Below are 13056 nucleotides of genomic sequence, written 5' to 3'. Positions count from 1 at the left end.
AGGCCCCGCTCAGCCAGGCAGCGTTCACCGCCGCCTCGGGGCGTGCAGCGCTGGGGCCCGGAGAGAGTTGTGCTCCTGCCTTCCCCAAATCCGGTGCCAGGCGAGCAGCGGCCGCGGGAGAGCAGCCTGGGCAGTTTCCGGGCGGTTGGGGAAGCCAGGAGGAGGGGCACCGCCCCACCAAATACAGCTCTGCGACCCGTTTTCCCCGGTCCAAATACTTACCAAAACTGAAAGAAAGAAAAAAAAAGAAAAATATTGATTTTGGCAACGATTGCACAAGTGTTTTTGATGCATTTGAACCACTGACGTACATGATATGTGAATTCTAGGTCAACAAAACGGTGAAAACATTTAAACAAAACAGAACGCAACGGTTAAGCAAGAGCTACGCGCCCAGCGGGGCGGGGTGCTCCCTCCACCTGCGGCCCGAGGGGCGGGGTCGGCCGGGCCGCCGGTGGGGGCGGGGCCGGGGGCGGGGCCCTGGGGGCGGGGCGGCGGCCGCACCGAGGTCCCGGGCGCGCCTGGAGCCGGGCGGCGAGGCGGCGGGAGGGGCCGGACGGCCGGGCTGAGCGGCGGCCGCAGCTGGAGCAGGACGGCCCGCCGGCGCTTGGGGGCCGCGCGGCGGGAGCCTCGCGGGGCGGGAGGGCGCGGCGCCCCCGGCTTGGCCGCCTGCGCCCCGGGGAGGCTGCCCGCGCGCGACGGGACCAGCAGCATGAGCAGCGGCTACAGCAGCCTGGAGGAGGACGCGGAGGACTTCTTCTTCACTGCCAGGACCTCCTTCTTCAGGAGAGCGCCCCAGGGCAAGCCCCGCGCCGGCCAGCAAGTGAGTGGCGCTCGCCCCGTCACCCCGGGGGTCCCGGCGTCTCCACGTGGCTGCGCCGGGCCGAGCGGGGAGACCCTGGCCGCCTAGGAGGAGGCCTCCCCAGAGTAGCTGCTGCCGGCTGGCATGGGGACGCGTTCATTTGGGGGATTGCCTGCGGCCCCCCGCGCCCGGGCCGGAGGAGGAAGCGTGGCGGCTGAGGCGCCCGCGCCAGATGGCCGCTGCGGCTCCGCCTCGGGCTGCCGGTGGCCGCCGCCCTCCCCGCGGAGCCTGTGCGCCGGGCTGGCTGCGGGGGAGCCGTGCCGAGCGGGAGTGTGGGACCCCCGGCCGCTCGCGCGGCGTGCCCTGCGCGCGGGGAACGCCCTTTGCGATCCCCGGGATGAAGTTGAACTCTAGCCCCCTCCCTCCTGCAGTCGATCTTATCCGTGGCGGTGACCCCTCGGACGGCTGGGGCCTGGGGAAGGGGCCGACGGGGATAGCTGGGTGGCCGCGGTGACCTGGCCGCCCCAGCTTCTTGGTGCTGGCACTGGCACTTGCGGGGCCGGACGCAGTAGGCGCTCTTACATTTCGTTAGCGGGGTCCGGGCTGCTGCGTGTTCTGTGGAGTCAGGTTTGTAGGTGTGCCTAGAGTGTTTGTAGGTGTGCCTAGAATGTTTTGCAAACAAGTTCTGGTGCCAGGTAAATGGCAGTGCGCGCTCGCGAAGCTTTCCGCGGTTTCTTCCATTTTTGGAGGAAGCGTGTCTTGGGAAGCACGACTTGGGAGAAGATGGCAAGGGAACTGGGGCCGGTTTCGCTGACCGTGACCGTGTTTTCTCCGAGAGGCTTTCCCCCAAACGGAGCACTTCGGCTGGACTCCTGAGCCAGTGTGGCGCTTGACCCCATCCGTGCCCTCCCGGCCCTGGGAGCCGCACCCGGGAACCCTGCCAACCCAGCCTCTCTCACATCAGATTAGAGAAGTCTGGAATGGAACAAATTCGTTGCTTTTCAAAAACAGCAGGCGTGCACCAAACGTTTCTAACAGACTTAGTTCTGGAAGATGAGGAGAGAAATCGTGCAGGGGCCCGGGTGATGGGTTTCCGCGCATGGGGAGGCAGTAATCTAGGAGCGTTTCCTTGCCAGACCTTTTAAGTTTATTTAACTACATTCTGAGCTCAGATTTCGCTTCAGGATTCGGAAGTTCTAGTCTTTTCAGCCTCTTAAGTTCCAAACCAGAAGGACAGGGAGAAGGGCAGAGTGCATTGTCAAGTGCGCTCACTCCTGTAACAGCAGTTAATCCTACGTGACATTCTGCTGTGGTAGCTTCCCTGCCTTCATTGTTTTGGCCTCACGCTGTGTCACTTTGAGTGATGTCTTATTCTAATGGCATGACGTTGCCTTGAAGTTTGGAAGTCAGAAACGACCACTACCCTTTCCCCACCTCAGACCCCTGTTGCTTGTAGAAAAATTGCATTGCTTGCCCATTGGTTCCCATCCTTTTCCTGCTGTTTTCGCTGTTACCATATGTCAGAGAGGAATGATACTGGTGTGAAGTTGATTTCTAGAAGTAGCTAGTGGCTGCTGGAAGACATGCAGCGTCCCAGGGCCAGTGGCCAGGTTTGAACCTTTGGAATATTCTTCAGTGCTTTAAGATACGCACAAGAGTGTCCTTAAGTTACCTGTAACATTCATTTAACATATGTATTCACGTACTATTATTCATCTAGCATTTAGAACTCATCTACGTTAACAAGTATTTTCAAGCGTTCTGAAAATCAAGTAGAAGTACAGGTACCTTAAAGCTCTGTTGCCCTTTGCCCCCCTTTCATTTTAAAGAAAAAAAACAACACCCTTTGTTTTACTTCCCTTTTTAACATAACACATTCAAACTGCACAGATGCAGGATTTGGCAGGTGAAGACAGGGTTTTCAGTTTTGCACCTTAGCTGGGAATTTTGGTTTCTTAGAAGTGACGGACTCTGCAAAATTCCTTATAAAATTTGTGAGCTCAAACATCATAAATACAAAGCAAGTCACTGTAAAAAATTCTTCATTGTGATGCTGGTGCAAGTTTACAGATCAAATCATGTTTCCATTCAACAGTTCATACAGTTTGTTTCATGGCGCCGAGTGCACTTGTCACATGCTAATAACACTCCCCTGCCTTTCCTGGTCCCATTCCTCCAGCCAGGCACTCTTCATAGCAGTTTCCCAGAGTGGTGTTGCTCTTGCTGGGGGGCCCTGGGTCGTGTGTGTGTGTGTGTGTGTGTGTGTGTCTGCTTAAACAGATAATGTGGTAATTGTATGGTCATTTGTCAAATTGAGGATTAAGAGCGAAGAGGTGGAGTCTACTCTTTCAATTGGATCATAGCCAATGAGACCTCTATGTGGGTGTGGCCTTCTCCTGAGAATTCTGGGAAATCCTGTTTTCCTTCTTGGAGGCGGAGACACTGTTTCTCTCTTGGCTCACTTCTCGGAGACATTGCGGCTGGCAAGACAGAGGAACTGCGTTAGTGCCCTGAGCTGGAGAAGCCACATGGACCTACCCTGATGCAACCAGACCTCTGAAGCCGGAGAAGCCACGTAGAGACGTCTCCCTGCCAGCGCTGAGATGCTTACAATACCACTGGATCCAAAGACTTTCTACCCACTGACCTGTATCGTTCTGCATTCGGCATCATTGGCAGCACATTGCATGTGCTTCTTGAGTCTGAAGAGGACTTTCTAGATTGGTATCAGACATAGAGGCTAATATTGGGCTTATGGGCTTGGACTGGACTGGGTTGGGATACTTAATGTACAGTTGCTCTTGTATAGAAGCCTCTTTTTTATACACATACTGGTCTCTATGAATTTGTTTCTCTAGTCTACCTGGACTAACACAAATATCTATACTTTATCTTGGATTGTGGGCTATGATACAAGGTTTTTAATTGGCAAGAGGGCACTGAGTAATTTTTTTATTTTCCTGAAAAAGAGCAAATAGGTCAAATAAGTTTTGGAACCTGTGATGTAGAGCATTTATTTCTCCTAAGGTTCGGTAAAGGGAGCCATGATGGTGTAGTAGTTATGCCTGTGTTGGGCTGCTAGCTGCAGTTTCAGCAGTTCAAAACCATTAGTTGCTTCTCTGAAGAAAGATGTGCCTTTCTACTTTTGTTACAGTCTCAGAAACCCACAGGGGCAGTTCTACCTTGTCCTGTAGGGTCGCCATGAATCGGCATCAACTCTATGGCAGTGGGCGGTGGAAGGTTAGGTATTTTATGCTGGTGATGATGAGAGATAAGCGTGCCTGACTTCCTGTCTTTTCTCGAGAGAGATGGAGAGAATTGTCATAGGAGCTGTTACTGCTAATGCTAGGCGTTGTGCACTTGGCTCTGACTCATCCAGTCTATGTACAGCAGAAGAAACACCGCCAAGCCCGGCCCCATCTTTACAATGGTTAGGTTTCAGCCTGTTGTCAATTCATCTCTTGAGGGCTGTCCACTTTTTTGTCCACTTCACCAAGCATATGCCCTTTTTCAGAGTCTAGTCTCTACTGATCAGAAGTCCAAAGTATATGAGACAAAGTCTCACCATCCTTGTGCTTCAGTGGTTTGTTTGGTGGTGGTGTGTGCTTTACCATCTGGAGGAAAAGCTATGAAAATGTGATTTTTTTTTTTTTTAAGGAACTCTTGAAACTCTAGAGAGGGCAAGCTGTTTGTGGTAAATACAGGCTGGGGAGACAGGTTGAGGGCATGAGAAACTTCTCTCTTGTCTTGCCAGGCCAAGAAACGCATCCAACTTCTGTCTGTCTCCAACAATTAAAAAAAATCATCATATAATTCAGAAGTAAAGAAAACATTATCCTTTTCTTTCATATTTTGGTCTTTGAAAAAACAAAAAGGAAAGCAAATAGTCCTTCAAGGCTATATCGGTGAGTGGATACATGGCCTTTGTGTAGCAGGTTGAATGCCACATTTGTCAGTTGTGTCCTGAGGGCCTGGGTCTGTAGCTGAAGCACTGGAGTTGCTCCATGGAACCTAGTGAATGAATTCCTGCTTTCCTGGCTTGCTAATAATTGGCTCTTTATTGTTTTAAAAAAAATCTCAAGGTTCTTCCAATTATCCTCAGTAACAATCTATTGAAAGGTGAGGTACCTATCTGCCATAAAAGGCCCACATTTAAGGTGACAGAACTCCGGTCTTCAGATTTAAACACCATCTTTAAAGTGGTTTGCAAAGCGTTTAAGACATCCATTTTCTTTTTGAAGCAATTACAGAAGCGTCTGTAATAGAAGAGAATCACAGGTAAGAGTTCCGTAACTCAGCATGACTTGCATATTATGATTTTCTCATAAAGGCAAACTGCAAATAACTGAGCACACACATGGAAACAGTCGAGAATTATTCATGTAATCTATTGGAACATGTCTTGTCCCACAGCCTTTTCTTCCTGAGCCGCTGGTAGTTACTGAGAATAAAGACGTGAGACAATAATTTTGATGTAAAGCACAGTGGTTGAGAAGTTTGAAGTAATTGTGTGAGCCATGCACTGGGTTTGTTTTATTTTATTGAGGAACTGTTTCGTAAGGCAAGCCTGCGGGAGTCCGTGTAATGGGCCTCAAGCTTTGTCCTTGGGGTTTTCTCCTTAGCATAGATATTTTTTATGACTCTCCGGTTCCGTCTTACTGTTGGGATCGATAGCCGTGAGTTGTACTGTGTGGCTCAGTATTTCCATTAGAAATTTTGGGTGCAGGTCACCGGGGACAAATATTCACAAAGGATTAACTTCGAATCCTTACGTTATTGGATTCAATCTTCTATTACCCCTCTTAGGGTGATTTGGGTTGCTGGAGGGTCGCTATGAGTCAGAAGGGTTTGGTTATTATTGGTTTTTAAAGATAATTTGCACATCTCTTCTTTTTATACAGTACTGATTCTTTGGGATTTTGTGTGAGTAGTGAGAACTCAGAGTCATATTCCATCAACTGAATTTCAAAAGGAAATTAGCTACTGATCTTATATACCCTCATATCTGAACAATATACTCTTTACCCCAATTCCTCCTTCTGGTTAGCTTGCAAGATTTGGAATTATTTGGAAAGCACTGACACAAAACATTTATGAAAAGAAAGGCTAAAAATATCCAATAATGTGGTTATTCTTTTTAGACTTCCTTTGGCAGTCAGTGCATGTCATACTGTAAACATTCTTTTTCTGGAAGAAAAAAAAAAGAAACTGACCAAATGCTTTTTAGTGTGGCTTCATTACCAACTCAGCCCTGAGCATCAGTCTGTGTCCTCCCCAGCTATCCCCTTCCACCATCCCCCATTAGTTGCCTCCTTTTGATAAAGCCCCCAGTTTGAGCGCACATTTTGAGTTCACTCCTACCTTGGCCTAAGGCCATTGTAGCTAGGCAGCCCTTCCAAGAGGATGGTGAAATGGCAAAATAAGGGCCCTGTGAGTGTGATGTTGCTAGGTGCCATCGAGTGGACTCTGACCCGTAGCGACCCTGTGCACAATGAAGTACTGCATGGTCCTGTGCCATCATCACAATTGTTCCTATTGCCGAGCCCATCCATGTAGTCGCTGTGTCAATCCATCCCATCAAGGGCCTTCCTCTTTGCTGTCCCTCCAAACACGATGAGTATGAGAGTTGGGTTCAGAGTTCCAGTTTTTCAGTTGGCAGTGGGTGCTTACCAGAGTTATTTGATTTACACGAGGGCTTCAAAAGTTCAAGAAAAAGTGGAATTGAAAGACAATGTATATTTTCCATTAACTTTTTGAAACTGCCCCATAGCTTACTTAATGTAGACTGCTTGTTTTGTTGTCTCATTGAAAAGTTTTGTGTGTGTGTGTGTACAGTACCTACTGTGTGTGTGTGTACAGTATCTACTGAACCCCTAAAGTAAGCCCACTGTCACCGAGTTTTTTCAGACTCATAATGTCCCCATATGGGATTTCCAAGTGTACACATCTTTATGGGAGCAGACAGCCTCACCTTTCCCTTAAGGGGCAGCTGCTGGATTTGAACCACTCACCCTGCATTTAGCAGCCTAATGCTTAATGCAAGGACCACCAAAGCCATCTGCATTGCCTACTAAGAACTTTTTATTCTAAATGTGGTTAATCAAACTTGTCTTAGAAGGCCAGCATACTGTTCACCCTCTGATATAACAACCTTTAGAGCAGCAGTTCTCAACCTGTGGGTCACAGTCCCTTTGTGGCTCGAAGGACCCTTTCACAGAGGTCTCCCGATTCATAACAGTCGCAAAATTATAGTTATGAAGTAACAATGAAAATAATTTTATGGTTGGGATCACTACAACATGAGGAACTGTGTGAAAGGGTCACAGTATTAAGAAGGTTGAGAACCTCTGCTTTAGAGAGTAGAATCTGACTAGGGCTCTAGTCACCTTATCCTTCCCTGGGGGCCAAGTGATCCACCATTCTGCACCTTTTCAGGGGACTGCCTCCTTCTGGTCTTCCTCATATGCAAACTACTCTCACTTTTTCAGAATCATCTTCCAAACGTTTCTTCAGTCTAAAGTAGTCAGTCTCTACCCTCCTAAAGCTTTCTGTTCTTTCTCTTCAAAACAGTAATTACAAGTTGTAATAATATTTCGTGTAATGTCATATCTTTCTCAGGAGACATGAACAGAGAATGGCTGGGCTCATTGTATTCACTGCTATTTACCCAACCCAATGTCCAGCGCATAGTAGACACTCACTGAAGTTTGTTGAATGAATAAAAATCTGCTCATTTTGGACAGATATCCTAATACCTTGTGCTGTTGGTTTCTATTATATATAAGTATACACGTTTTTTCTCTCCCTCCAACCAAACCTTAAGCCTTCACAATGACTTAACACTTATAAACTTTAAAAATGAGCGATAGTGATATGTTTTTACTAACTAGGTGGAGATGTTGTGTGATTCTGACTCCTAGAGCCCCCCAAAGACTGTGTAAGTGTCCCATAGTGTTACTAAGACTGCGACTATTCCCAGACACAGGGTACCTCCTCTTCCTTCCACGGAGCAGTAAGAACTGTGTGACTTGGTGGGTTAGAAATGTTACCTTTGGGTTAGCAAGTAGATAGGTGTAATTCACTCCCCGCCTATCATTCATTCCAGGAACCTTGATGGTGTAATGGTTTATGCTTTGAGCTACTAACAGCAAGATCCATAGTTCAAAACCACTAGCCAATCCTGGGGAGAAAGATGAGACTTTCTACTCCAGTAAAGATTTAGCCTTAGAAACTCACGAGGGCAGTTCTGCTCTCTCCTCTTGGGTCCCCATGAATAGAAATCGATTCGGTAGCAGTGAACTTTCATTTCTTTCTTCATAACTACTTATTCATTAATTCAACAATTGATTGAGTGCTGACCACTCAGAGAGGTACGTTGGAAAACAAGCCTAGTGATCTTCTGATGGTCACACACAGCCTTGAACACTTTCTGGAAATGTAGAGTTGAGATCTGCTCTGTAACCTTCCTCCAAGTCACAATAAAAAGCTAAAAAAGAAACAAAACAACTCGATGGAGCAGTTCTGCACTGGAGGGTCGCCATGAGTTGGAATGACTTGAAGGGCACTAATCAGAACAGCAGCAGCCACTTGCTGCCTGACACGGTTCTAGGCTCTGAGAACCCAACAGTGAACGGAACAGTCTTTAGCCCCACTCCCCCCAATAAAGTTTACTAAGTGGACAGAGGAGAACATAATTTCCTTTGAAAAACTTGCTTCCTTAGCGTATTTAAAGGAAATGTCTACTTGATTACGGCTTTTTGGGAACACATATATCGTGTAAAGTGTGGGAAAGCTACCTACATCTATTTGACTAAGAAGCTACCTACATCGTTGACTAAGAAGTGCTTAAAGCAGTGGTTCTCAACCTGTGGGTCACGATCCCTTTAGGGCAGGTGTCGAATGACCCTTTCATAGGGGTTGCTCGGTTCATAACAGTAGCAATATTACAGTTATGAACTAGCAACGAAAATAATTTTATGGCTGGGGGGGGGTCACCACAACATGAGGAAATGTATGAAAGGGTCACGGCATTAGGAAGGTTGAGACCCACTGCTCTAGAGCCACACTGCCCAGTACGCTAGTGACTAGCCAACCGTGACTACTGAGCACTGCAGTGTGGCTAGTGGGGATATCAAGATGCCGCAAGTGTGAAGCGCATACTCGGTCTTGGGCACAGTGCTGTCGGGTACGCTTTAGACTCCCAACTGCAAGATTGGCAATTCAAATCCACCAGCTGCTTCTTGGAGAAAGATGAGGCTCTCTGCATCCAGGAAGATGTATAGTCTTGGAAATGCTTTCAAGGGTTGCTATGAGTCAGAATTGACTCAGTGGCAGTGGGTTTAGTTTTGTGGGGTATGGGAGAAAAAAAAGTAAACTATCTCATCCACTGCTCTCAAGTCAATTCTGACTCAGACCGCGGGGAGGGTTTCCGAGGCTGTAAATCTTCCTGGGAGCAGGCTGCCTCATCTTGCCCCCACAGAGCGCTTGGCTCAGTGTTTCATCCAGCCGTGCCACCAGGAAGCCTTAAATCTCATCATATTTTACTTCACTTACAGAAGTGACAATATATGGTACACATTGGGGTAAATAACATTGTCAGGTTTAAAAAAAATAATTTATATCCCTATTACTGAAAATATTTAAAATAGAACATATACCAATCTGACGATTTCTATGTGTACAGTTTAGTGAATATCGCTCCCATTCAAGTCATACCACCTCTCATGCTCTTTGACATAGTCCCTCCCTGTGCTTCTCTCTCCCTGTTGCTCTTGTCAGTTCAGTTGCATGGAGAGTTCTTTAAAAGAGCATAATGTTCTCATCTGCCTGGTTTCGTAAAAATAATTAATTAAACAATTTTAACCTGTTTTTAACATGGCTGTTGGAAAATTAAGAATTACATAACTGTAAGCTTCAAATTTTCCTAGTCAGAAAGGGACGGGAAGGTAATGGAATGTGGCTCACCTAGGGCCATGGTAAAGCTGAGCTGGGAGCCCGCACCAGGGTTTGGTTTGGGTCTCTATCCTGTGGGGGTTACAGATTGGCTGATTGGGTAAGCAGCCCCCACACTGGGGAGATTTTCCATCCTTAAGGGAAATCACCCCTCACTGTTGTCAGTCCTCCTTCTCAGCCTACCCTTGGTTACGGGGATCAGCATTTTGGGGTTGTGAAATGTGTGTGTGGGGAACTTCCCTCTTTTTATCTTCACATGCCAGCTGATAGGTTGAAAACTGCCCTGATGGCATTCAAACGGTACCTCCTGCCTCCCACCTGGAGAGATAATAGGGCTCGTTATTTCATAGACTATGAAAACAATAAGTTAATACACATTTTATGGACTGTAATTGCTGACTGCTGCTCCATGCTTCAGTCAGCTAGAACAGTTTACTAATTATGTATTGCAGCACTTTGGGGCCTTTTTCCAGATGTGAGACAGATGGAGATAATTAGAGGGGTAGGAGAAGGATAGATTTGGGAAGGGGTGACTCAAAGAATGGAGGGAGCCGATCTTGATTTAAGAATGATAGAATGTAATCAGCGTGTTTATGTGAAATCAATGCAGTTTGCGCAAAGTGTATTTTAGTGTTGGTGAGTGCAGTTTTCTGCATTGAGTCCTCACATGTTTATTGAGTATTGATGGTATCCTGAGAACTCCTAGGTGCTAGGGATTCGTGGGTGAAGAAAACAGGTGAAACTTGCCCTCGTGGCTCCTGTGTAAGTCTCTATGGGGCTTCTCTCACTGTGCAGGATCTTAGTTCAAAAGTCGGCTCCAGCTTTGCCAAGTAGCTTGTAGAAGAATCATCACTTTCTCATCAGCAGGCCATTATTTACCGGGAAGATTTTAAGCTTTGGGTTTTGTGGATTGCTAAAGTCGTATTTTCTTTCATTTTTAACCAGTAAGAGCCGTGCCATGAAACATAACATGAAGTAAGTTTGGGGAAAATAACTTTACTCTTCTGTTTACTATTTTAGGAGCTCTGGTGGTGTAGTGGTTTACGTGCTGGGCTGCTGATCAAGAGAATAACAGTTCGAAACCACCAGTTAGTTGCTCCTTGGGGAAAAGATGAGGCTTTCTACTCCCGTCAAGAATCACAGGACACACAGTTCTACCCTGTCCCGTAGGTTTGCCACAAATCAGAATGGACCTGATGGCAGTGAATAGGAAGTAATTTACTGATAGAGGAGGCTGCTAACTCTTAAAAAAAAAAAGCCAAACTCATTGCTAGTGTGCCAATGCTGAGGCTGCAGCTCTTGAGGAGAATAGAAAGCCCAGGCTTTCTCCTAAGGAGCTGCTGGTGGTTTTGAACTGCTGACCATTTGGATTGCAACCCAACTCATAACTGCTATACCACCAGGGCTCCTGAGCTACTAAAAATGGTTCAAATCCATCAGCCACTCCAAGGGAGAAAGAAGAGGTTTTCAGCAACTGTTGATTATTTATAGCTTAAAAAAAAATGAGCTGATACCAAGAGTTCAAGTAGAAAGCAAATGTTTTGAGAATGATGAGGGCAACAAATGTACAAATGTGCTTGACACAATGGATGTATGTATGGATTGTGAAAAGAATTGTGTGAGCCCCAATAAAATGAGTTTAAAAAAGAAAGAAAAAATATATCTATAGCTTTTATAGAAGGGTTACAGAAACTCCAGGGAGTAGTTCTACTCTCTCCTCGCCTCTCTCACGTCAGAATTGACCAGATGACAGCTGGCTGGTTGGCATTTACTATTATAAGGAGCTATTACTACACTATTATTGGTGTAGTAAGGGGCCCACAGGGGAAGCCTACCCTGCCCTATTGGGTTGCTGAGTCAGCATTGACTTGATGGCCGTGAGTTGGAGTGTTTGCGTTTGGCTGTGTAATGGGTTATTGTTGGACTTCTTGTTGCTAGTTGGTGGTTCAAACTACTCCTTGGAAGAAAGATGAGACTTCCTACTCCTGTGGAAATTGACAGCCTGAGAAACACATGGGGGTAGTATTTTCCAGTCGTATAGGGTCACTATGAGTTAGAATCACTCAGTAACAGTTAGTGTGTTTTCTTTTAGATTATTTACAGTTGTGGGAGCCTCTGGGGGTGGTGCAAGCAGACAATTAATGCAACTAGCTGATATAGGGTCAGCTAGCCTGAGATAGCTTGAAGGAAGGCCTGGGGGTCAACTGAAAAATAAAAACAAGCGGCCAATGGAGAAGCTGTGGAGCAGTTTTCTGATCCAAGGGGTTGGGGAGGGGTGGGGATGTCACCATGAGTTAAGCTCCACTGGACTGAAACTGCTAGTATAATGATCATATTGCTGAATTGTTTTTAAAAAATCATTTTATTGGGGGCTGGTACAGCTCTTACCACAATCCATCCATCCATCCATTGTGTCAAGCACATTTGTATATTTGTTTAACTGTTTCTGAGAATTTTTTACTTTGTCTGCTTTGCGTTGTTTTAGGGTGCCAAAGAGACCCAAGGGAGCCCATTAGCAGGAGATCAGAGTGGCGTTTGAGGAATCACAGTAGATAAAACAGGGAACGCAGGGAACGGCCACAGATTCAGAATGGGTGTCAGATCAATGCATCACAGTTATTGGTGGGACTACAGAAGCAGCAATGGGACCCTAATTGGAACACATGTTTGATAAAAGGGCTTGCAAGACAGGACCAGGCTCTCCACCCTCGGCAGTCAGGGTGTGACTGATGGACCATGATTCATGATTTTGGGATCCTTTGTACTGTTCCCTGGCAGCCTGTTGTTTATATTGCTAATCTGCTAATCACTAGAATGGTAATTCAAAACCACCAGCTACCCCAAGGGAGAAAGATGAGGCTTTCTACTTCTATGTAGTCACCGGTTAAGAAACCCACAGGGGCGTTTCTACCCTGCCCGTTAGAGTTGCTATGAGTTGGGGTTGACTCGATGGCAGTGAGTTTTTGTGTGTGTGGGGTGGGGGGTGGGAGAAGGGGAGACTGTCCCCAGTACAATGACCTCCATCAAGGACACACCCAGGCAAACCCCAAAGAGAGAAGCTGGCAGTAATCTACTTTCCAAGGCTCTCACTCCGAGGGCAAGCTTATCTCCATGCCTAGTTAATGATCAGATTCAGTGGAAGTTGAGTCTATGTAGGGACCTTACAAGTGGATTTTGAGCTGTCACTGCCATCCATAGCCATCTGCAAACTGGGGTGCTCAGAAATTAAGCTCTGATATACATACTTTATATACTTGTGTATAAGCTGAGTTTTTCAGCACATTTTTAATGTAGTCTTTATG

General features: G+C 46.6%; 1 protein-coding gene across 1 annotated transcript in view; it reads left to right on the top strand.

Annotated features, from left to right (window-relative positions):
- The first annotated feature begins 528 nt into the window (after positions 1–528).
- RASSF3 (Ras association domain family member 3) overlaps positions 529–13056 on the top strand; it is an 87441-nt gene continuing 74913 nt past the window's right edge. The window contains exon 1 of the mRNA XM_075551338.1: positions 529–823. Coding sequence (XP_075407453.1) covers positions 713–823 — 111 coding nt within the window. The 5' untranslated portion in view covers positions 529–712. The remainder of the gene's footprint in view (positions 824–13056) is intronic.

Source organism: Tenrec ecaudatus, chromosome 6, assembly GCF_050624435.1.
Source record: "Tenrec ecaudatus isolate mTenEca1 chromosome 6, mTenEca1.hap1, whole genome shotgun sequence".
Taxonomy (NCBI): domain Eukaryota; kingdom Metazoa; phylum Chordata; class Mammalia; order Afrosoricida; family Tenrecidae; genus Tenrec; species Tenrec ecaudatus.
This window is presented reverse-complemented; position numbering and strand designations above follow the sequence as displayed.